At 38.9% G+C, this 19,055-nt stretch overlaps 2 protein-coding genes across 8 annotated transcripts in view; one reads left to right on the top strand and one right to left on the bottom strand.

The window, feature by feature from the left end:
* The window catches only part of LOC133658987 (1-phosphatidylinositol 3-phosphate 5-kinase-like), an 86,961-nt gene that overhangs the window by 40,340 nt on the left and 27,566 nt on the right, over window positions 1-19,055 (bottom strand). For 2 of the 6 annotated variants that reach the window (XM_062061565.1, XM_062061567.1), the window contains exon 1: window positions 2,451-2,598. Coding sequence is in view for 2 of the 6 variants with exons in the window: in XM_062061562.1 (XP_061917546.1) it covers window positions 1,933-1,958 (26 nt within the window). In the remaining 4 variants the exon portion in view is untranslated. Of the gene's footprint in view, window positions 1-1,932; window positions 2,067-2,450; window positions 2,599-6,678; window positions 6,856-19,055 lie in introns of those variants that run through there. The other 4 variants (XM_062061566.1, XM_062061562.1, XM_062061564.1 and 1 more) reach the window with 4 other exon arrangements.
* On the top strand, window positions 4,458-19,054 carry LOC133658988 (uncharacterized). 2 transcript variants are annotated; one of them, XM_062061569.1, is made up of 9 exons: window positions 4,458-4,594; window positions 6,510-6,616; window positions 6,702-6,880; window positions 9,507-9,581; window positions 13,272-13,339; window positions 15,124-15,251; window positions 16,503-17,270; window positions 18,493-18,559; window positions 18,635-19,054. In XM_062061569.1, the coding sequence occupies exons 2-9, from the start codon at window positions 6,532-6,534 to the stop codon at window positions 18,738-18,740; spliced, it is 1,476 nt and encodes a 491-aa protein (XP_061917553.1). In that variant the 5' UTR covers window positions 4,458-4,594; window positions 6,510-6,531; the 3' UTR covers window positions 18,741-19,054. The 2 variants fall into 2 exon arrangements, with proteins under 2 accessions (XP_061917553.1, XP_061917552.1); XM_062061568.1 differs by having other exon boundaries at window positions 18,448-18,559.

The raw sequence follows: 19,055 nt of genomic DNA, 5'->3' as shown, positions 1-19,055 counted from the left end.
GACACATATCATTTCCAGGTGTTTGCGGCCAGATAATATGATATCGCGGGCCAGATCTGTCCCCCGGGCCTTGAGTTTGACACACTAATAGAATACTTCTACTACTACAATACAATTAGAGATGTCCGATAATGGCTTTTTTGCCGATATCCGATATTGTCCAACTCTTAATTACCGATTCCGATATCAACCGATACCGATATATACAGTCGTGGGATTAACACATTATTATGCCTAATTTTGTTGTGATGCCCTGCTGGATGCATTAAACAATGTTACTTTACCATGAATTGATTAACGTGGAGCTCGCCGACTTAAACGAGTTGAAAAACGTATTCGGGTGTTACCATTTAGTGGTCAATTGTACGGAATATGTACTGTACTGTGCAATCTACTAATACAAGTTTCAATCAATCAATCAAAAACAAAGTTTTCCAAAATAAGAGAACAATTTCAACTCCAGTTATGGAAAAAAGTGCCAACATGGCACTGCCATATTTATTATTGAAGTCACAAAGTGCATTATTTTTTTTAACATGCTTCAAAACAGCAGCTTGGAATTTGGGACATGCTCTCCCTGAGATAATCCTGATACCCACTACAACTATGGGAAATGCTATACTTTGACTTTCACAAAGTGCATTATTTTTATTTATTTTTTTAAAACATGTCTCAAAACAACAGCTACAAAAAGAATGAAGGCACACAGCTTCAGTCCAGAGTATACTGGAGCAGTGGTCCCCAACCTTTTTGTAGCTGCTGACCGGTCAACGCTTGAAAATTTGTCCCACGGACCGGGGTGGGGGTGGGGGGGTGGTGGGTGGTATGGTATTTTTTTTTAATTATTTTTTTTTTGTCATAAAGAAGAAGAGAAGAAGAATCATGTGTGCTTATGGACTGTATCCCTGCAGACTGTATTGATCTATATTGATATATAATGTATATATTGTTTTTTATGTTGATTTCATAAAAAAAAATAAAAATAAAAAATAAAATAAAATAAAAAATATATATATATATTTTTATTTATTTTTTGCTCTATTTTTTTATTTCTTGTGCGGCCCGGTACCAATCGGTCCACGGACCGGTACCGGGCCCCAGCCCGGTGGTTGGGGACCACTGTACTAGAGCATACATGCCAACCTTGAGACCTCCGAATTCGGGAGGGGGTGTTGAGGTGGGCGGGGTTTGGTGGTAGCGGGAGTGTATATTGTAGCGTCCCGGAAGAGTTAGTGCTGCAAGAGGTTCTGGGTATTTGTTCTGTTTTGTTTATGTTGTCTTACGGTGCGGATGTTCTCCCGAAATGTGTTTGTCATTCTTGTTTGGTGTGGGTTCACAGTGTGGTGCATATTTGTAACAGTGTTAAAGTTGTTTATACGGCCACCCTCAGTGTGACCTGTATGGCTGTTGATCAAGCATGCCTTGCATTCACTTGTGTGTGTGTGATACAGCCGCATATATTATGCAGAGGCAGTGCCTTTAAGGTTTATTGGCGCTCTGTACTTCTCCCTACGTCCGTGTACACAGCGGCGTTTGCACAAGTCATACATTTTACTTTTTGAACCCGATACTGATAACTTTGAAACCGATACCAATGATTTCCGATATTACATTTTAAAGCATTTATCGGACATCTCTAGATACAATCATATTCGATTGTGGTTTAAAAGGTGTGTCGAAAGCTAGCTACATTTACAAACACAAATTACGTGTCTTCCAACAGCAATAAACACGAAATCGAAACAAAAAAAGGGAGCTATTAGAAAACGAATGTAATCCTCCAACTTCGCTGCCCTTTGATTAGCTCAGTAGCGACTGCCTTGTTGTCAATTTGGTCCTGATCGAGTCCGAACTTTCTCCACGGATGATGGCCGAGCGTGTCGCGCATTCACACTCCTTTTCAAAAACACAAATATCTTTTCATTAACTTACTCTTTGAAGAACTGCCCGAGCATCATTTCATGTCATGTGGGATCTTGGTGGCGAAAAGAGCAGAAGTGCTAGCATCAGGTTCTCCGTTCCTGTCATGTGACCATAATAACAGGCCGTCTGCGCGACGAACCTTGTGGTGTGTGTGTATGTAAATGTTTGTGTGTAAAAATGTGTGTGTGTGTCGTTTGACAGCTTTAAACTCAGCCCGACATTAACATAATCGACACACAAAACCAATAAAGCAGCTCAGTTTAAACAGCCCTGTTATTCATGGCTGTCAAACTTAAAGTCAACCTTGTATGTTATCGCGTCTACCCACTAAAAGCTAAGCAGATGCAAAACACAACAAAATGCACACAAATGCTCGTATTTATCTGGACTTCCTATCGAAATGCCAACTTTAACCCGTAAGCCCAAACGTCAAGTTAGCTTGTGCAAGCTAGCAAGCGCCTGTTAGCCTCCTATGCTACAGCCGGTTCATTGCTACCAGCTTATTTTCGGCCACGCTTTCGACTTACCCATCGACTTATCAATTCCACATGGGCGCTTGAATCCATTGGAAGTGCCAGAACACAATAAAAAAAATATTTAAATACTCCCACAGGGAGATTTGAGGGACGAAGACGCTTTGATACTAGTACTAGCTTGATGACCAGACATTACGAGTCGAGACGGCAAGCTCGGTGATCGATTGGATGCGATGGTTCGCGTTCATTTATTTCAATACACGTACATTATGGCTAGAGGTGTGGGAAAAAATCGATTCGAATTCAAACACGTTGTGCGATTCAGAATCAATTCTCATTTAAAAAAAAATCGATTTAAAAAAAAAAAAAAATATTATTTTATTTTTTTAATTAATCAATCCAACAAAACAATACACAGCAATACCATAACAATGCAATCCAATTCCAAAAGCAAACCCGACCCAGCAACACTCAGAACTGCAATAAACAGAGCAATTGAGAGGAGACACAAACACGACACAGAACAAACCAAAAGTAGTGAAACAAAAATGAATATTATCAACAACAGTATCAATATTAGTTACAATTTCAACATAGCAGTGATTAAAAATCCCTCATTGAAATTATCATTAGACATTTATAAAAAAGTAAAAAATAAAATGAACAATAGTGTCACAGTGGATTACACTTGCATCACATCTCATAAGCTTGACAACACACTGTGTCCAATATTTTCACAAAGATAAAATAAGTCATATTTTTGGTTCATTTAATAGTTTAAAACAAATTTACATTATTGCAATCATGTTGATAAAACATTGTCCTTTACAATTATAAAAGCTTTTTACAAAAATCTACTACTCTGCTTGCATGTCAACAGACTGGGGTAGATCCTGCTGAAATCCTATGTATTGAATGAATAGAGAATCGTTTTGAATCGGGGGGGAAAAAAATCGTTTTTGTATCGAGAATCGTGTTGAATTGAAAAAAAAAATAATCGATTTTGAATTGAATCGTGACCCCAAGAATCGATATTGAATCGAATAGTGGGACACCCAAAGATTCACAGCCCTAATTATGGCATAACATATTTACAAATGTATACAAGCATAATCATTAATATATAATATAAATTAATCTACAGGGTTGCAACCCAGTGTGACCCTAACCCTAACACAATTAATTCTAAATCTAACCGTTCTCTTAATAGTTAGGTCAGTGGTGGTTTCACGTAATGAGGTGAATAGCTTGTTTTCAATAAAGTTCAAGACGTGTATCAAAAGTTTTTTTTTTTTTGATTGATTGAGACTTTTATTAGTAGGTTGCACAGTGAAGTACATATTCCGTACAATTGACCACTAAATGGTAACACCTGAATACGTTTTTCAACTTGTTTAAGTCGGGGTCCACTTAAATTGATTCATGATACAGATATATACTATCATATATACTATCATCATAATACAGTCATCACACAAGATAATCACATTGAATTATTTACATTATTTACAATCAGGTGTGTGGAGGGGGGGATGGGATATGGACATCAAGTAGTGGACATAGAGAGAGAGAGAGAGAGAGAGAGAGAGAGAGAGAGAGAGAGAGAGAGAGAGAGAGAGAGAGAGAGAGAGAGAGAGAGAGAGAGAGAGAGAGAGATCAGAAGGCATAAGAAAAAGAAAAAATATCTGCATTTGATTGTTTACATTTGATTATTAGCAATCCGGGGAGGGTGTTAGTTTAGGGTTGTAGCTGCCTGGAGGTGAACTTTTATTGCGGTTTTGAAGTCTTCTTCTTTGTACTTTGTTAACACTTTTAGTTTGCAGCACATCTTAAACTGGACCATATTATGTTTAAGCTACATTTAGTTGACCTAATAAGCTGCTGTCGTCCAAGGATATATTGTTTTTTAGTTACATAAAATATTGTTATTTAGGAACTTGAACCCGATTTCAATGTTAAGGCATACACAGCCTGAGCAGACAAACTCAGGAGCCAAGTTAATCCACTCTACTCGATTTTGATTGGCTCTCCATATGTTGACAACCGGAAGCGCGGCCAAATTTGTTGGCTTAAAAATAAGATGGAAGTTGGCGGTGGTTTGGGTGTCATTCTGTAATTCATTGTTACCAATTTGTCTATCTCTCCAATTGTTCGCTTCGCATTAAGAAAATCTACTCAAAAACGGGGTTTAGCCGGTAAGTATGTACATTTTTGTAATTAAGGTAGTTAGTCGCGAGCGCTACTGAGCATCGCTCATTCAAATGGAATTCGGAGTGTCGAAGCCAATGCTAGCCGTTAAATGCTAAATGACGTCTGAATGAAAGTCATCACTTTACTAGAAGACACCGTCCAATCATGTTAAATAGACTTATGGAAGCTATAGACCGCTTTAACCTTCCATTTGAAACTATAGGTTCACACCCATTTTGAATTGCTGATGCCTAATAAATTGTTCCACTGCTACTAGTTTGACCTGCAAACTTGCCTGGATTAGTAACTAATCGAAGAACCAGTGCTTCTCTTATACAAACCCCGTTTCCATATGAGTTGGGAAATTGTGTTAGATGTAAATATAAACGGAATACAATGATTTGCAAATCCTTTTCAACCCATATTCAATTGAATGCACTACAAAGACAAGATATTTGATGTTCAAACTCATAAACTTTTTTTTTTTTTCGCAAATAATAATTAACTTAGAATTTCATAGCTGCAACATGTGCCAAAGTAGTTGGGAAAGGGCATGTTCACCACTGTGTTACATGGTCTTTCCTTTTAACCACACTCAGTAAACGTTTGGGAACTGAGGAGACACATTTTTGAAGCTTCTCAGGTGGAATTCTTTCCCATTCTTGCTTGATGTACAGCTTAAGTTGTTCAACAGTCCGGGGGTCTCCGTTGTGGTATTTTAGGCTTCATAATGCGCCACACATTTTCAATGGGAGACAGGTCTGGACTACAGGCAGGCCAATCTAGTACCCGCACTCTTTTACTATGAAGCCACGTTGATGTAACACGTGGCTTGGCATTGTCTTGCTGAAATAAGCAGGGGCGTCCATAGTAACGTTGCTTGGATGGCAACATATGTTGCTCCAAAACCTGTATGTACCTTTCAGCATTAATGGCGCCTTCACAGATGTGTAAGTTACCCATGTCTTGAGCACTAATACACCACCATACCATCACAGATGCTGGCTTTTCAACTTTGCGCCTAAAACAATCCGGATGGTTATTTTCCTCTTTGGTCCGGAGGACACGACGTCCACAGTTTCCAAAAACAATTTGAAATGTGGACTCGTCAGACCACAGAACACTTTTCCACTTTGTATCAGTCCATCTTAGATGAGCTCAGGCCCAGCGAAGCAGACGGCCTTTCTGGGTGTTGTTGATAAACGGTTTTCGCCTTGCATAGGAGAGTTTTAACTTGCACTTACAGATGTAGCGACCAACTGTAGTTACTGACAGTGGTTTTCTGAAGTGTTCCTGAGCCCATGTGGTGATATCCATTACACACTGATGTCACTTGTTGATGCAGTACAGCCTGAGGGATCGAAGGTCACGGGGCTTAGCTGCTTACGTGCAGTGATTTCTCCAGATTCTTTGAACCCTTTGATGATATTACGGAGCGTAGATGGTGAAATCCCTAAATTCCTTGCAATAGCTGGTTGGGAAAGGTTTTTCTTAAACTGTTCAACAATTTGCTCACACATTTGTTGACAAAGCGGTGACCCTCGCCCCATCCTTGTTTGTGAATGACTGAGCATTTCATGGAATCTACTTTTATACCCAATCATGGCACCCACCTGTTCCCAATTTGCCTGTTCACCTGTGGGATGTTCCAAATAAGTGTTTGATGAGCATTCCTCAACTTTATCAGTATTTATTGCCACCTTTCCCAACTTCTTTGTCACGTGTTGCTGGCATCAAATTCTAAAGTTAATGATTATTTGCAAGAAAAAAAAAAGTTTATCAGTTTGAACATCAAATGTTGTCTTTGTAGCATATTCAACTGAATATAGGTTGAAAATGATTTGCAAATCATTGTATTCCGTTTATATTTACATCTAACACAATTTCCCAACTCATATGGAAACGGGGTTTGTATTTCAGCTAATGTGTTCATGTGTCAGTCATGTTGCATCAAAGGACAAGGATGCCGGCCCAGGCTTCCAAACAGACTACAGTTATAGCATCCAAGATCAAAAACAAGATATTCAGTGAGTCTCCTGAGTGTCTTTTGGTTTTATTGTGCCTTGACATTTACATACATACAACTTACCGGCTTGTTCTCTGCCACCCCAGACACCTCCTCCTCCTTCTTCAAGGCCTCCCTGAAGAGCAACAACAAGGCGCTGGCTCTTGCCCTGCAGGCTGAGAAGCAGAGGAGCATGCTGCTGCAGATGCAGATCGTCAACCTGACGAAGGAAGTGGAGGTGCTGTGCTTTGAGAGGGCTACCTGGAAGTACAAGCACAGGAAACTGGTGGGGCTAGGTTTCATTTTAAGACACATACACATGTAATTACCAAGTACATGGAAACCTCTGTATTTAATCACAGTCCCAAATTTTTCCAGGAAACTTTATAATAGAAATAATCTGTTAAGGGGTCGAACAGTCCCCATTATTTAACCGTTAACAAAATGTACAGTCAATATTTTCAAAACATTTTAATGTTCTTCATTGACATACGCGTTTAAAAAATAAGTTAACTGATAAATAATAAGATAATTATCTACTTGTATCTGGACGGGTCTGAATCAATGTTCCTTCTAAATTTTCATGTGTGAGCAAGCGCAAAACTCCCTGAGCATTCAGTGGTGCACGTGAGCAACATCAGATGTGCACACTGTGGCTACACCAGCAACACACCCGTCCTAAACATCACATCATAACAAGTTAAATGTCTCATAATCAAATGAGCGCAGTCATTTCCATGCGATTATTTTGTAATATAAGTGATTACAATGAAAATAAATCTTGTTTTTCATGAGCTATGTACTAGTATTGTAACCTGACTCTCGCCAGATCCTTGTAGTTCGCTGAGCTTTTTGTTTGATTGTTTGAGACTTTTATTCGTAGATTGCACAGTGAAGTACATATTCCGTACAATTGACCACTAAACGGTAACACCCGAAAAAGTTTTTCAACTTGTTTAAGTCGGGGTCCACTTAAATTGATTCATGATACAGATATATACTATCAGATATTTACTATCATCATAATACAGTCATCACACAAGATAATCATCAGAGTATATACATTGAATTATTGACATTTACAATCCAGGGTGTGGGATGTGGAGGGGGGGGGGGTTAGGTTTGGTTGTTATCATCTCTTCAGTCATCAACAATTGTATCATCAGAGAAATGTACATTGAAACAGTGTAGGTCTGACTTGGTAGGATATGTACAGCAAGTAGTGGCGATAGAGACAGAGAGATCAGAAAGCATAAGAAAAATATATACATTTGATTATTTATGATTATTTACATTTGATTATTAACACAAGGATCTGGGACTTCTCAATAGGAGATGTATTTAATAAGGCGGGGCCTTGTAAAAAAAAATAAATGTATGTGATTGGATACGATGAGGTGGCGACTTGTCCAGGGTGTAGCCCGCCTTCCGCCCGAATGCAGCTGAGATAGGCTCCAGCGCCCCCCGTGACCCCGAAAGGGTCAAGCGGTAGAAAATGGATGGATGGATGGACAGATAAACCACTTGTCCGTTATCTTGAATGATGTGCTACTTCAACCACTCACATTAAAAACAACCCGTGACGCTGATGAGAGCGACCCTGGGAAATCCAAAACAGAACAGCCGACATATTGGATAACGACAGAGCGAAAAGTTAATAAATGCTTTCAAAACCGTTCTCTGTTCATCTTTTAAAGAATGAATATTCGATAGATTCGACAAAACAGTTGCAATAGCAGAATCAATGTCAGCACACGACTCCTCCCCTTGCGTGCCGCCATTGTTGTTTGAATCAAACAGTCGCTTCAGCGCTACGTCACATCTATGAAATCCCGCCCGGCTCATTATTTTTTGCTATCTTGAAGGAGTTTGCAAAGCCCTCGAGCCCAGATTCTTGTGTGGAGCTCAGCGAACTACGAGGATCTGGCGAGAGTCAGGTTACTAGTATTGTATGTCTGGGTGGAGGTCCTACTTTGGAAATAATTTGTACCCCTTTCAGATATCGCATTTCGTATACATGTTGCACAATGAGATGTAAGCATGGGATAAAGTGTGCATTCCTGTAACTTAATATGTATTTTTATTAGCATTTCTGTAATCTAGTTACAGCATTTCATGATGAATATTCAGAAATTAACATTCTTAATAAATGACAGTAGAATAAGCACACGTGTGATTGGGCATGACCTGGCATTTACCCTTTGTTTGGTTTCGGAGTTGTCCGACTTTTTGGAACAACTCCTGCAACGCACTTCTTGTCGGGATTCCAAGCAAGAACATCCAGAAGCTGCAATACATACAAAATAGTGCTGCTAGGATCCTGATAGTGCGCGGAAATACGACCACATCACACCAATTCTCAAATCCCTTCACTGGCTTCCTGTTCCACTCAGGATTGAATACAAAGTCTCCCTACTAACCCACCAGTGCCTCTATAGAAATGCCCCCCTGTACCTCAAAGAACTACTCACCCCCAAATCCTCCACACGACACCTCCGCTCCGGACAGGCTAACCTCCTCTTACCTCCGAGGACAAAGCTACGAACTATGGGAGACCGGGCTTTCTGCTCCGCCGCTCCTAGTCTGTGGAATGCTCTCCCTGACCACCTGAGGGCACAACAGACTGTGGATGCTTTTAAAAAAGGCTTAAAAACCCTTCTTTTAAAAAAAGCCTTGTTATAGATATATGCATACTAGTTCTAGCTATTAGGCTGTTCTAGTTTATTTTTTATTATTATTATTATTTTTCAATACACTGTAGCACTTTGAGGTTGTTTGCTCAATGTGAAGTGCTTTTTACAAATAAAATCTAGTATTATTATTAGGGTCCGCACAGGACCTTTTTTATTATTATTACTGTGGAGGTTCCACAAGCACGCCCAGACGCTGACCATGTTTTTGTTGCCTCACAGCACGTCATCTTGAAGAATCTGTACAGTGACACGCTGAATAACTTGGACAAGGTGATGGAACTATTCTCTGATGACGTAAGTCAAATAACGTGTTCATATTTAGTGTGGCCTGAGTTTCTTTCTCCCAGGAACACAAAGCAATAATGCTTGAACATCTCATGAATTACTTATCCCCCCGGGTATTTCATTAGAGAACAGTTCTACTGCTATATAAATAAACGATTGATTGATTGATTGATTGATACTGTGAAAACACACAGAAAAGTCATGTTAGCAATATTTCAAATGTAAAGACATCGACCCGGACAAGACTTTCAGGTTTTGTCGTCTCCGATAATATTTGTGCATTAGGTAGTCAGCCCTATGGGTTTTAACTTTAAACGACATGGAATAGTTGTGATGTTTAGGAGCAGGGTTTTAAACAAATATGGGAGTCTTGGTTGGTCGGTGTCAGTTTATTTCAAACAGTTGCAATGTAATGCATCACATATTTCCAGTTGTTTCAGTACAGCATGTCCGAAAAGGAGTAGGAAGAAGCAGAGCTCATTTAATCCTACCCCTTTTAGTATTATAGCAGTTTCAACCCACTTGTTTGTTCTCTATTTGTAACACAACAGTGAATAAATAAATGAATATACAATGAGCAAGTAAATAATTATAACTATAAAAAATTCAATGTTCTTTTGAATAAATAGTTAAAGTGGAACTGTACTTTTTTGGGAATCTTGCCTATAGTTCACAATCATTATGAAAGACATGACGAAAGATGGATTTTCTTTTAATGCATTATAAATATTAAACAAACATAAATAAAAGTTCACTTACAGCGTGGCCAATGGGAGTTCTACTAATTCGCCCATAAAATCCATCAAATAACCATTCAAAAAGCGCCAACAATACTCCATTTACATTTTGTGACTTAAATATTAACCTAATATTGTTATTTTAAGCGCTAACACAGAAACTATTTATTTATTTATTTATTTATTTATTTTTTTATAATGTCCTGCCCAGCTTCTCGGGCAAATCATATAGCAGATGTAGATGCCCATATCGGCTGTTCAGATTTACTTTACAAAAGAGAAGTGTAGGATACTTCTCTTGTTGCCTTACTTGTATTTTGACTTTATTAAATGTATTTATATTATCATTTGGTGCAGCCGGGCCGGAGCAGGAGGGGATAGAAAGAGAGAAAAAGGAAGACAGAGGGGGGAATTGTGGGGACAAGAGGGGCATTAGACAGAGAGACAAAAACAACAACAGCAAACACAACAACAACAACAGAGCAACATCAGCAAATAGGACATGTACAAATAAGATGGTAAAAGTAATAGCAAATAAGCAGTTAGCGAAAAAAAAAAAAAAAATACAGAAATGACAATGAGCATTATTACACTAAAAATGGAGCAATATGAATACCAATAGAAATAGTGCTATTGATAATAAACAATACCAATACTTTACCTTTATTATCAACAATACAATTGTTCAAATGCAACAATACATATACGTAATGATAACTTGAGATACGAAAGAATGCAGAAAAATGGAGGGGAAGAAAGAGAAGCAACCTACATTAACCTTGTAGATTGTTATAGTAACAATAGGTTAAGCTTTGTCAGTGTGCCATGTGTTATACCCAGTTTACCCTAGGGCAACAACGTTAATATATGTTTGATAAAACGTGATTATGTGCATGAGTGTATGTGTGCATATGTACTTGTATATGTACAGTATGTGTATATGTGTGTACAGCGAATGTATATGTACAGTATGTGTATACAGTATGTGTGTTTGTACAGTGAATGTATATGTACAGTATGTGTATATGTGTGTTTGTACAGTGAATGTATATGTACAGCATATGTATGTGTGTGTTTGTACAGTGAATGTATATGTACAGTATATGTATGTGTGTGTTTGTACAGTGAATGTATATGTGTAGTATGTGTATGTGTGTGTTTGTACACAGAAACTATTTATAGCGGCGACATGATCACTACCGTGTGTGCCTATGTTTATGTCATCGAGTGGTCCTGCTGCTTCCTCGCTGCCTGTAAGTTTATTGTAGATCATGAATCCTACGTCTCACCTGCACAGAAGAAGTTTGAGGAGGTATTCCGACAAGTTGGTACACTTTGACAGCCATTTAGGACCCAAAAATGGCGAGAATTACACGAAAAGACGCTTACCCCCCCACCTTGTTTCTTTGCGAGAATTATGAGTCATTCTTCATTTAAATGGGAATATATGAACAGTTTATCAGTCACATCCTAATGACACCAGACCTCGTACAGTAAGTGATGTTTTATTATGTTTGTTAGCTCTCATGAAGTCTGCAGTAAACAAAAATCAGTGATGAGGACAAAAAAAAAAGCGAACGTTGTGATGTGTTTCTGAAATGAATGCGCCGTGTATATAAAACCATAATGGAGGTGTTTGGATGTTTTTTTGAAGGGCTTTATAGGCGGAATGGAACGGTCCATTGTAAGCGAACTTTGGATCGCAGTGATTTATTATTTAGAATGCAAAAAAACCCATCCATAATGATTGTGAACGATAGGCAAAATAGAAAGTGCAGTTTCCCTTTGAGTAATTTATGGTTCACCAACAAAATTAATAAGTTTATCAAAAATAGGATTCAATGTGTTTATCAAGATTATTCTTCTTTGTACTTTGTGAACACTTCGAGTTTGAATCGTTTCTTAAACTGGATCATATTCGTACATTGTCTGACTTCCTTGCTTAATCCATTCCCTATTTTCATTCCACATACTGATATGCTAAAGGTTTTAAGTGTTGTACGTGCAAACAGATGTTTTAATTTTGATTTTTCTCTAAGCTTTTATTTCTCCTGTTTTGTTGAGAAGAATTGTTGTACATTCTTGGGTAGCAGGTTATAATTTACTTTGTACAACATTTTATATATGTTGGTACATTTTTCAATGTACCAAGTCATTGAATTTCAATATTTTTGATTACCCGTAATTTCCAGACTATAAGCCGCTACTTTTTCCCCTCGTTCTGGTCCCTGCGGCTTATACAACGGTGCGGCTTATTTACGGCCTGTTCTTCTCCGACACCGACGAAGAGGATTTCGGTGGTTTTAGTACGCAGGAGGAAGACGATGACACAATGATTAAAGACTGACTTTTCATATACCGGTAGGCTGGTTATTTTGATAACGTACAGGCGAGCACTTTGTATTACTTTGCACCGTTGTATTATTTGTACTCTGCACGAATGCTGTTCGCCATGTCAAAGATGTGAAAGTTTGATTGAATGATTGAAAGATTTATAGTTAATAAATGGGACGCTTTGCGTTCCCAAACAGTCATCTCTGTCCCGACAATCCCCTCCGTGGTAGCAGGAACCCCTATATACTACGGTAATTACACATCAAAACCCTGCGGCTTATAGTCGGGTGCGGCTTATATGTGGAGCAATCTGTATTTTCCCCTAAATTTAGCTGGTGCGGCTTATAGTCAGGTGCGGCTTATAGTCCGGAAATTACGGTAAATACAAAAAGAGTGTTTGAGTGTTCTCTATATAACTCACAATTAGTAACACTAGCGAGCAGTAGTGTGGTACTTCTTAAAGACAAGCAGTAGTTGTTTTTGCTGCGTTTATATTTTAAAATGCAATGCAGTGCTTGTTCAAGGTCCAATAATGAGACAAGGACTGCTTTCTATGATTCAATTAAATATTAATGAAAATTAGTTGCAAATAAAAACTATTTTAGACGTATGTATTTATCCCTTTCAGGATGTCCCTAAACTAGATGAGGACAACAACATCCTTCCTGGTGATCTTGACATTCCCCCAGTTTCAAGGTCAGTTTTTAAAGAGGCGCCTGTAAATAGCCCTTATAATGCATATTTTGATACTCTTAAGCTATGAAACACATTTTAAATTCAGTTTTACACATTAAGGCATAAGGTATTGTCTATTGCAGTCATTCTAAAATGAGTGGTACGCCATACAATCACTGAAATAAATATTCAAACAAAGTGTTACTGTTCAAACTGTGTGTACTGTTACAGTGGCCAAAATATTAAATACACTTGTTAAATAAAACTTGTGCCTTGTTTTTTATGAATATGTAGGCTTACTACGCTACTGTATTTTAATTTTGGTCATTATGGTGGTACTTGGAGAGCCAGGTGTTTTTTGAGGTGGTACTTGGTGAAAAAAGTTTGAGAACCATCGGTCTATTGCTTGTACTCCATCACGTGACTTCTTCCCGGAAGTAAAACCAGTGGTGGTCAACCAAGCCAAGATGGCTGTTGTACAGCAGGCAGCGCACAAAGTAAGACAAAAGAGGCTTAAATCTTCCTGCAAAAAGCAGATACCAGCAAAATATCAAACTATGCAATGGAATAGATCCCTATACTTTATCAAAAAAAGATTTGTCGAGTGATATTGATGATTATACGTTGGCCGCGTTCCCAGACATATCGAACTATTCCGCTGCAGATGCCGGTCTACACGAAAAACAGATGGAAATTTGAAAAGCATGGAGGTCTACAACTTCTTTGTGTGTGGCTGACTCTCCCAGATAAATATGCATCCTTTTTGCTTGGGTAAGGTTGCATTTCATGATTTAATTTTGCGTGTATTGATGGTTGTTTACGTCTTTATCAAAATATAACTATAGATGTCAACATTGTGTATGTGCTGAAAGACTCATTTATTATTGCTGCCTTTGATAAAAGCTTAACTCTTTTAGGTTTTGCTCACATTTGCTTTCTTTTATTTAGACTTGTCGAGTTGGTGCTTTTTGAAACACTCGCAGCAAACGTGTTTTAAGAAATACAAATATCAAGATAATACTTCAATGGGAAATAATAACCGTTAAAAGTATATCAAACAAACCTTTAACGAAGTGATCACTGCAAACTCATGCATTATTTGACCCTGTTCCCTTAGACTGGAGTGTGAGGTGTTTTTCTCGTCAATGTTTTGTAAAATCTTGCACTCTTCCGCCCTTTTTGATTACCTCTCAAGGAAATCTGAAAAAACGTTGATCCTTTTTGCGATTTAAACGATTCGTACCGCAGAGAACAACACAAGCATAGGGCATTTTGTCTTCGAGAAAGGCTAAATGGCGCTTCGTACCTATTGAGAACAGCGCTAGCTAGCTCATAGTCATTCACATCGACGTCCCATTGGGGTTGTGAGTTTTTCCTTGCCCCTATGTGGGCTCTGTACCGCGGATGTCATTGTGGCTTGTGCAGCCCTTTGAGACACTTGTGACTTAGGGCTATATAAATAAACATTGATTGACTGATTGATTGATTGAGCTTGACCACCAAGCATATTCAATGGGTGGGACGCGAGCTGGACGGGACGTCAGTAAAATCCAAGCTATTGCACTTACACAACGTGCACACCTTGCTGTTGCTTCAGTTGACTTGAAAGACAAGGCGCACTGTTGAATTCCTAGCTGCGACGCTCTTTTTGCCTTCGCTAATAGCGCCATCAAACCATTTTCTATTTAAGTTGATTTGTTTTCTTTAATTTACCATTCATAGCATAGCATAGACATGTGTGTATATGCGGCCAGCATCTACTTTACTGTATATTACACATGCCCTCTTTCTAAACCTCCTCACAGCCTTCCAGCTCTTCCTGAAGTTGCTGTGGATTCATTGTACGCCGGCCCAGAAAAAGCAGCGGACTTTCATAACGATGCCGAGCCTCTGGGCGTCATCACCGGACCCACCAAGTCGACTATTTACCACGGTTGGGAAGCGACAGCACACCATATGGGCAAAAGTGTTGGGCCACACCTCACAGTTTGGTTAGTTCGAGCCGAAATCACAAGCAGTCTGGGAGAGAAGGCCCTTTTGATGACTATACCTGCCGCACAAGGTAGGCGTTTATTTGTTGATGTTTTGTGTCTCCAAGCAATCGGGACAAAATGGGAGTGCACTCCTTGGCTGCAACCAGCAGAGGCGCTGTTGAGTTAGTTTGCTATGCTATGTTGAGCATGTGAAAGTGTGCGAGCATGAGCCAAAACGTGCCATGATTTAGGTCTGAGGCGTTGTGCCTCTTCCCCCTTACACAGCTGGAAGTGCAGCCCAGAAGAACAAAATAATGAAAAATGACTAACACTAGCACAGAAGTTGAAACAACATTTAAAAAAGGAGCAGCTTTAGTTTTAGTTTTACTATCTGCTGCAGCTCACCAGTAATCCTGCCCAGAATGCGGACTTGCAGGCACTCAGAGAACGTCTGTGACTGTATTTGTCCAGACTAAGAGAATCAATACACCCACTAATTTAATCAGAAAAGGCATTTTTATATCAAAATATTTTTAATAAAAAAAAAATCGAGATCGGATTATATGAAAAAATTAATCAAGACAATTGTTTTTGCCATATCGCCTAGCCCTGCGAATATTGACATGAGTTCTTAAAACATTTTGTTTGTCTGTTTTCTGCTCACTTGTCAACTATTTATTTTGCAACCAACTAGTTTGGCGAAGAATTATGACGTTTATCGTTTTTTGACAACGTATTGGTTGGATGAACTGCAGTGTGAACACACAGGTAAATAGAGGTAAAGATCTGATTTTATATCCACATACGTAAGAAGGTCTGAGTTAAAAAATTCAGAATTGCACTGTTCACATCGGCATAAAAAAATATGATACAGGTCACATATGTGCAAAAAATCGGAATTGACATGCAGTGTGAACAAGGCCTGGGTTGACTTTCATCCAGTTGAAAACGCCTCTTACTTCACCTTGAACAGAACAGGTAGAGAAAACAGACAGGTGTGGGGAATTAGAAATATAAATTACTTGCAAAAAGCCAGCATTTAAGACTCAGACTAGTATATTCCCACAGACACATACTTCAAAATCTTGTAGAAAGCCGTTCCAGAAGAGTGGAGGTGGACTTCCTGTTGGTGGAATGTCACAATACTTTTGCCCTTATATATTCAGTGTATGTGCTAGTACCTGCTCTGACAATAGTGATTTGTGTCACAGCAAAGACGGATAACGAGAACGGACGTTCGAAACAAGATGCCCTCCAGATGAAGTTTTCCCCCAAGTCCAGCTGTTTAAGGGATTACGTGGATAGAATGTCAGTCATGTTGTCTAAGCCCGACGATGAAACCATATCGTCTGTGCCATGTCAAACTTCTTCAGCGGTCGCCGAAACACCCGCCCCCTCCACCGATGTCAGCCCTCCCTGTGTCACGGTTGAAGAGCCACAGGAAAACTTAGTGGTCTTCAATACAACCATGGAGATGACTGAATGTGGCACTCCTGAGATAGTCACAGAGTATAAAAACAAAGATAACCTTGCGCCGGAAGTAAATCTTCCTCAGTCATTAAAACCTAAGTCTCGCAGCAAAACCAAACAAAGCGAGGAGCTACCTGCAGAGAAAGAGTCCCCGGAAAAAAAAAGGTCCACCATCACTATTAGGAGGTCCAGGAAGCCAAGTCAAAGGGTGCCGTCGGTTACTCGGATGGTGTTTCCACCTCATGACAGAGAGGGCAGCAGGTCCAAAGGGCACCGTGAGGAGCAGAAACCAGTAAGTGTTGTTGCACCCGCAGAGGCTGAAGATCCGTTCCAGTTCTTCGCCACTGTCAATGAACCACAGAACAACACTGAGACGTCTGGAGCACGTCACAAATTAAGATGCGGAAGAACGTTTGTAATTTCCGTGGATCCCACAACACCGGCAAGAGAGAAGTTAGAAATGTTGTCCGACAATCTCATTTCTGACGCAGGATCTGCCCGGAATTCAGGTGAGTGGACTGTGACGTTTAGTCAAGGTTAGACTTCATATTGTTAGCATTCAGAACTCATCTTTACAGTAAAGTTTCCTTCTACCGTGGTCTACAAAAGCAAAAGGACACTGCAGTCTCTTGATTCTAAAATATTGGAAATACAAGCTGTAGCTTCAGTTAACCTCTGGCGTAGCTTTGACTCCACAATATGGCAGTAGCCACATTTTAAGTAGAGTGGTAGCTCAGTTTTGTACACCACACTTTTCGTATAATTCGGTTTTACCAAAAAATGTATGTATACATATGTATGTAAATGTGTGTGTGTGTGTGCATATATATATATATATATATATATATATATATATATATATTAGGGCTGCAACTAACGATTAATTTGATAATCGATTAATCTGTCGATTATTACTTTGATTAATAATCGGATAAAAGAGACAAACTACATTTCTATCCTTTCCAGTATTTTATTGGGGGAAAAAAAACAGCATACTGGCACCATTCTTATTTTGATTATTGTTTCTCAGCTGTTTGTACATGTTGCAGTTTATAAAGAAAGGTTTATAAAAAATAATTATATATTTTTTTTAAACAAAAAACTATCTATGCTATGCGCCTCTGCGCATAGCATAGATCCAACGAATCGATGACTGAATTAATCGCCAACTATTTTTTTAATCGATTTTAATCGATTATTCAAGCAGAAGCTTGTGGGTGGCTACCAAAAGCGTCTTATTGCAGTGAAACTTGCCAAGGGACATGTAACCGAATATTAACATTACTGTATGTATACTTTTGACCCAGCAGATTTGGTCACATTTTCAGTAGACCCATAATAAATTCATAAAAGAACCAAACTTCATGAATGTTTTTGGTGACCAACAAGTATGTGCTCCAATCACTCTATCACAAAAAAAAAAGAGTTGTAGAAATTATTGGAAACTCAAGACAGCCATGACATTATGTTCTTTACAAGTGTATGTAAACTTTTGATCACGACTGTATGTGTATATGCATGTATGTATGTATATTTGTGTATATACATTATGTATATATGTATGTGTATATACTTATATTTTTATAGTGTGTGTGTATAAAATTGGTTGTGTAGCGATTCTTGCATATAGTTCATGTGGTAACCATGCGATGAGGCGAGTGAGGAAATCAATTTTGTGTGTTGCAGCTGAAGGGGTCTTATCATCACTGACCAATACCATTTCCACGCCAGATCAGGGAAGCCAAGGCAGGAGGTGCAGGGGGGCCGTGGTCAGTTACAAGGAGCCGCCCCTCAACAAGTGAGCGTCTCTCGCCTCATCGCCTGCTCAGTTGTGAAAAAAGATGGACATTCTCTTTTCTTTTTCTTTCTGCAGAAAAATAAGGCGTGGAGACAAATTCACAGACACCATGTTCCTAAACTCCCCTGTTCATAAAGATGGCACTAAGAAGAAGAAGCGGAAGACGCAGTCCAAAGACTGATTTTTCTTTTTGTAACTATTGAGACCTTCTTTATAATTAAATGTTGGTTTTAATCAAACATGTTTTTGCTGACTGTTTAGCTCGGACTCTTGTTTGTTGGTAAATGTCACCAGCAGAATGATAAATGATTCATTTTGTTCACCCGAGACGTCGCCTTTCGTGTCCGTTATGTAAAGTCATCACATTCAGTACAGTCCTACTGGACACACACTCTGTACCTTCTGTACACTTCCTGTATTTGATGTGTACACATGCTCCTATTAGTTTGCATTCTACACAACTCTTTGTCTTTTAATTAAACATTAGCCCAACAAG

The sequence above is a fragment of the Entelurus aequoreus genome, linkage group LG10 (genome assembly GCF_033978785.1).
Source record: "Entelurus aequoreus isolate RoL-2023_Sb linkage group LG10, RoL_Eaeq_v1.1, whole genome shotgun sequence".
NCBI classification, from domain to species: Eukaryota; Metazoa; Chordata; class Actinopteri; order Syngnathiformes; family Syngnathidae; genus Entelurus; species Entelurus aequoreus.
Note: the sequence above shows the minus strand (reverse complement) of the source record. Positions and strands in the feature narration are given on the sequence as shown.

Excerpts from the sequence above, each read along its gene's own strand:
- LOC133658988 (XM_062061568.1), top strand. The coding sequence starts at position 6,532 with ATGTTGCATCAAAGGACAAGGATGCCGGCCCAGGCTTCCAAACAGACT. Across the intron at positions 9,582-13,271 it reads TGGAACTATTCTCTGATGAC|GATGTCCCTAAACTAGATGA; the intron begins GTAAGTCAAATA and ends TATCCCTTTCAG. Across the intron at positions 13,340-15,123 it reads GACATTCCCCCAGTTTCAAG|CCTTCCAGCTCTTCCTGAAG; the intron begins GTCAGTTTTTAA and ends ACCTCCTCACAG.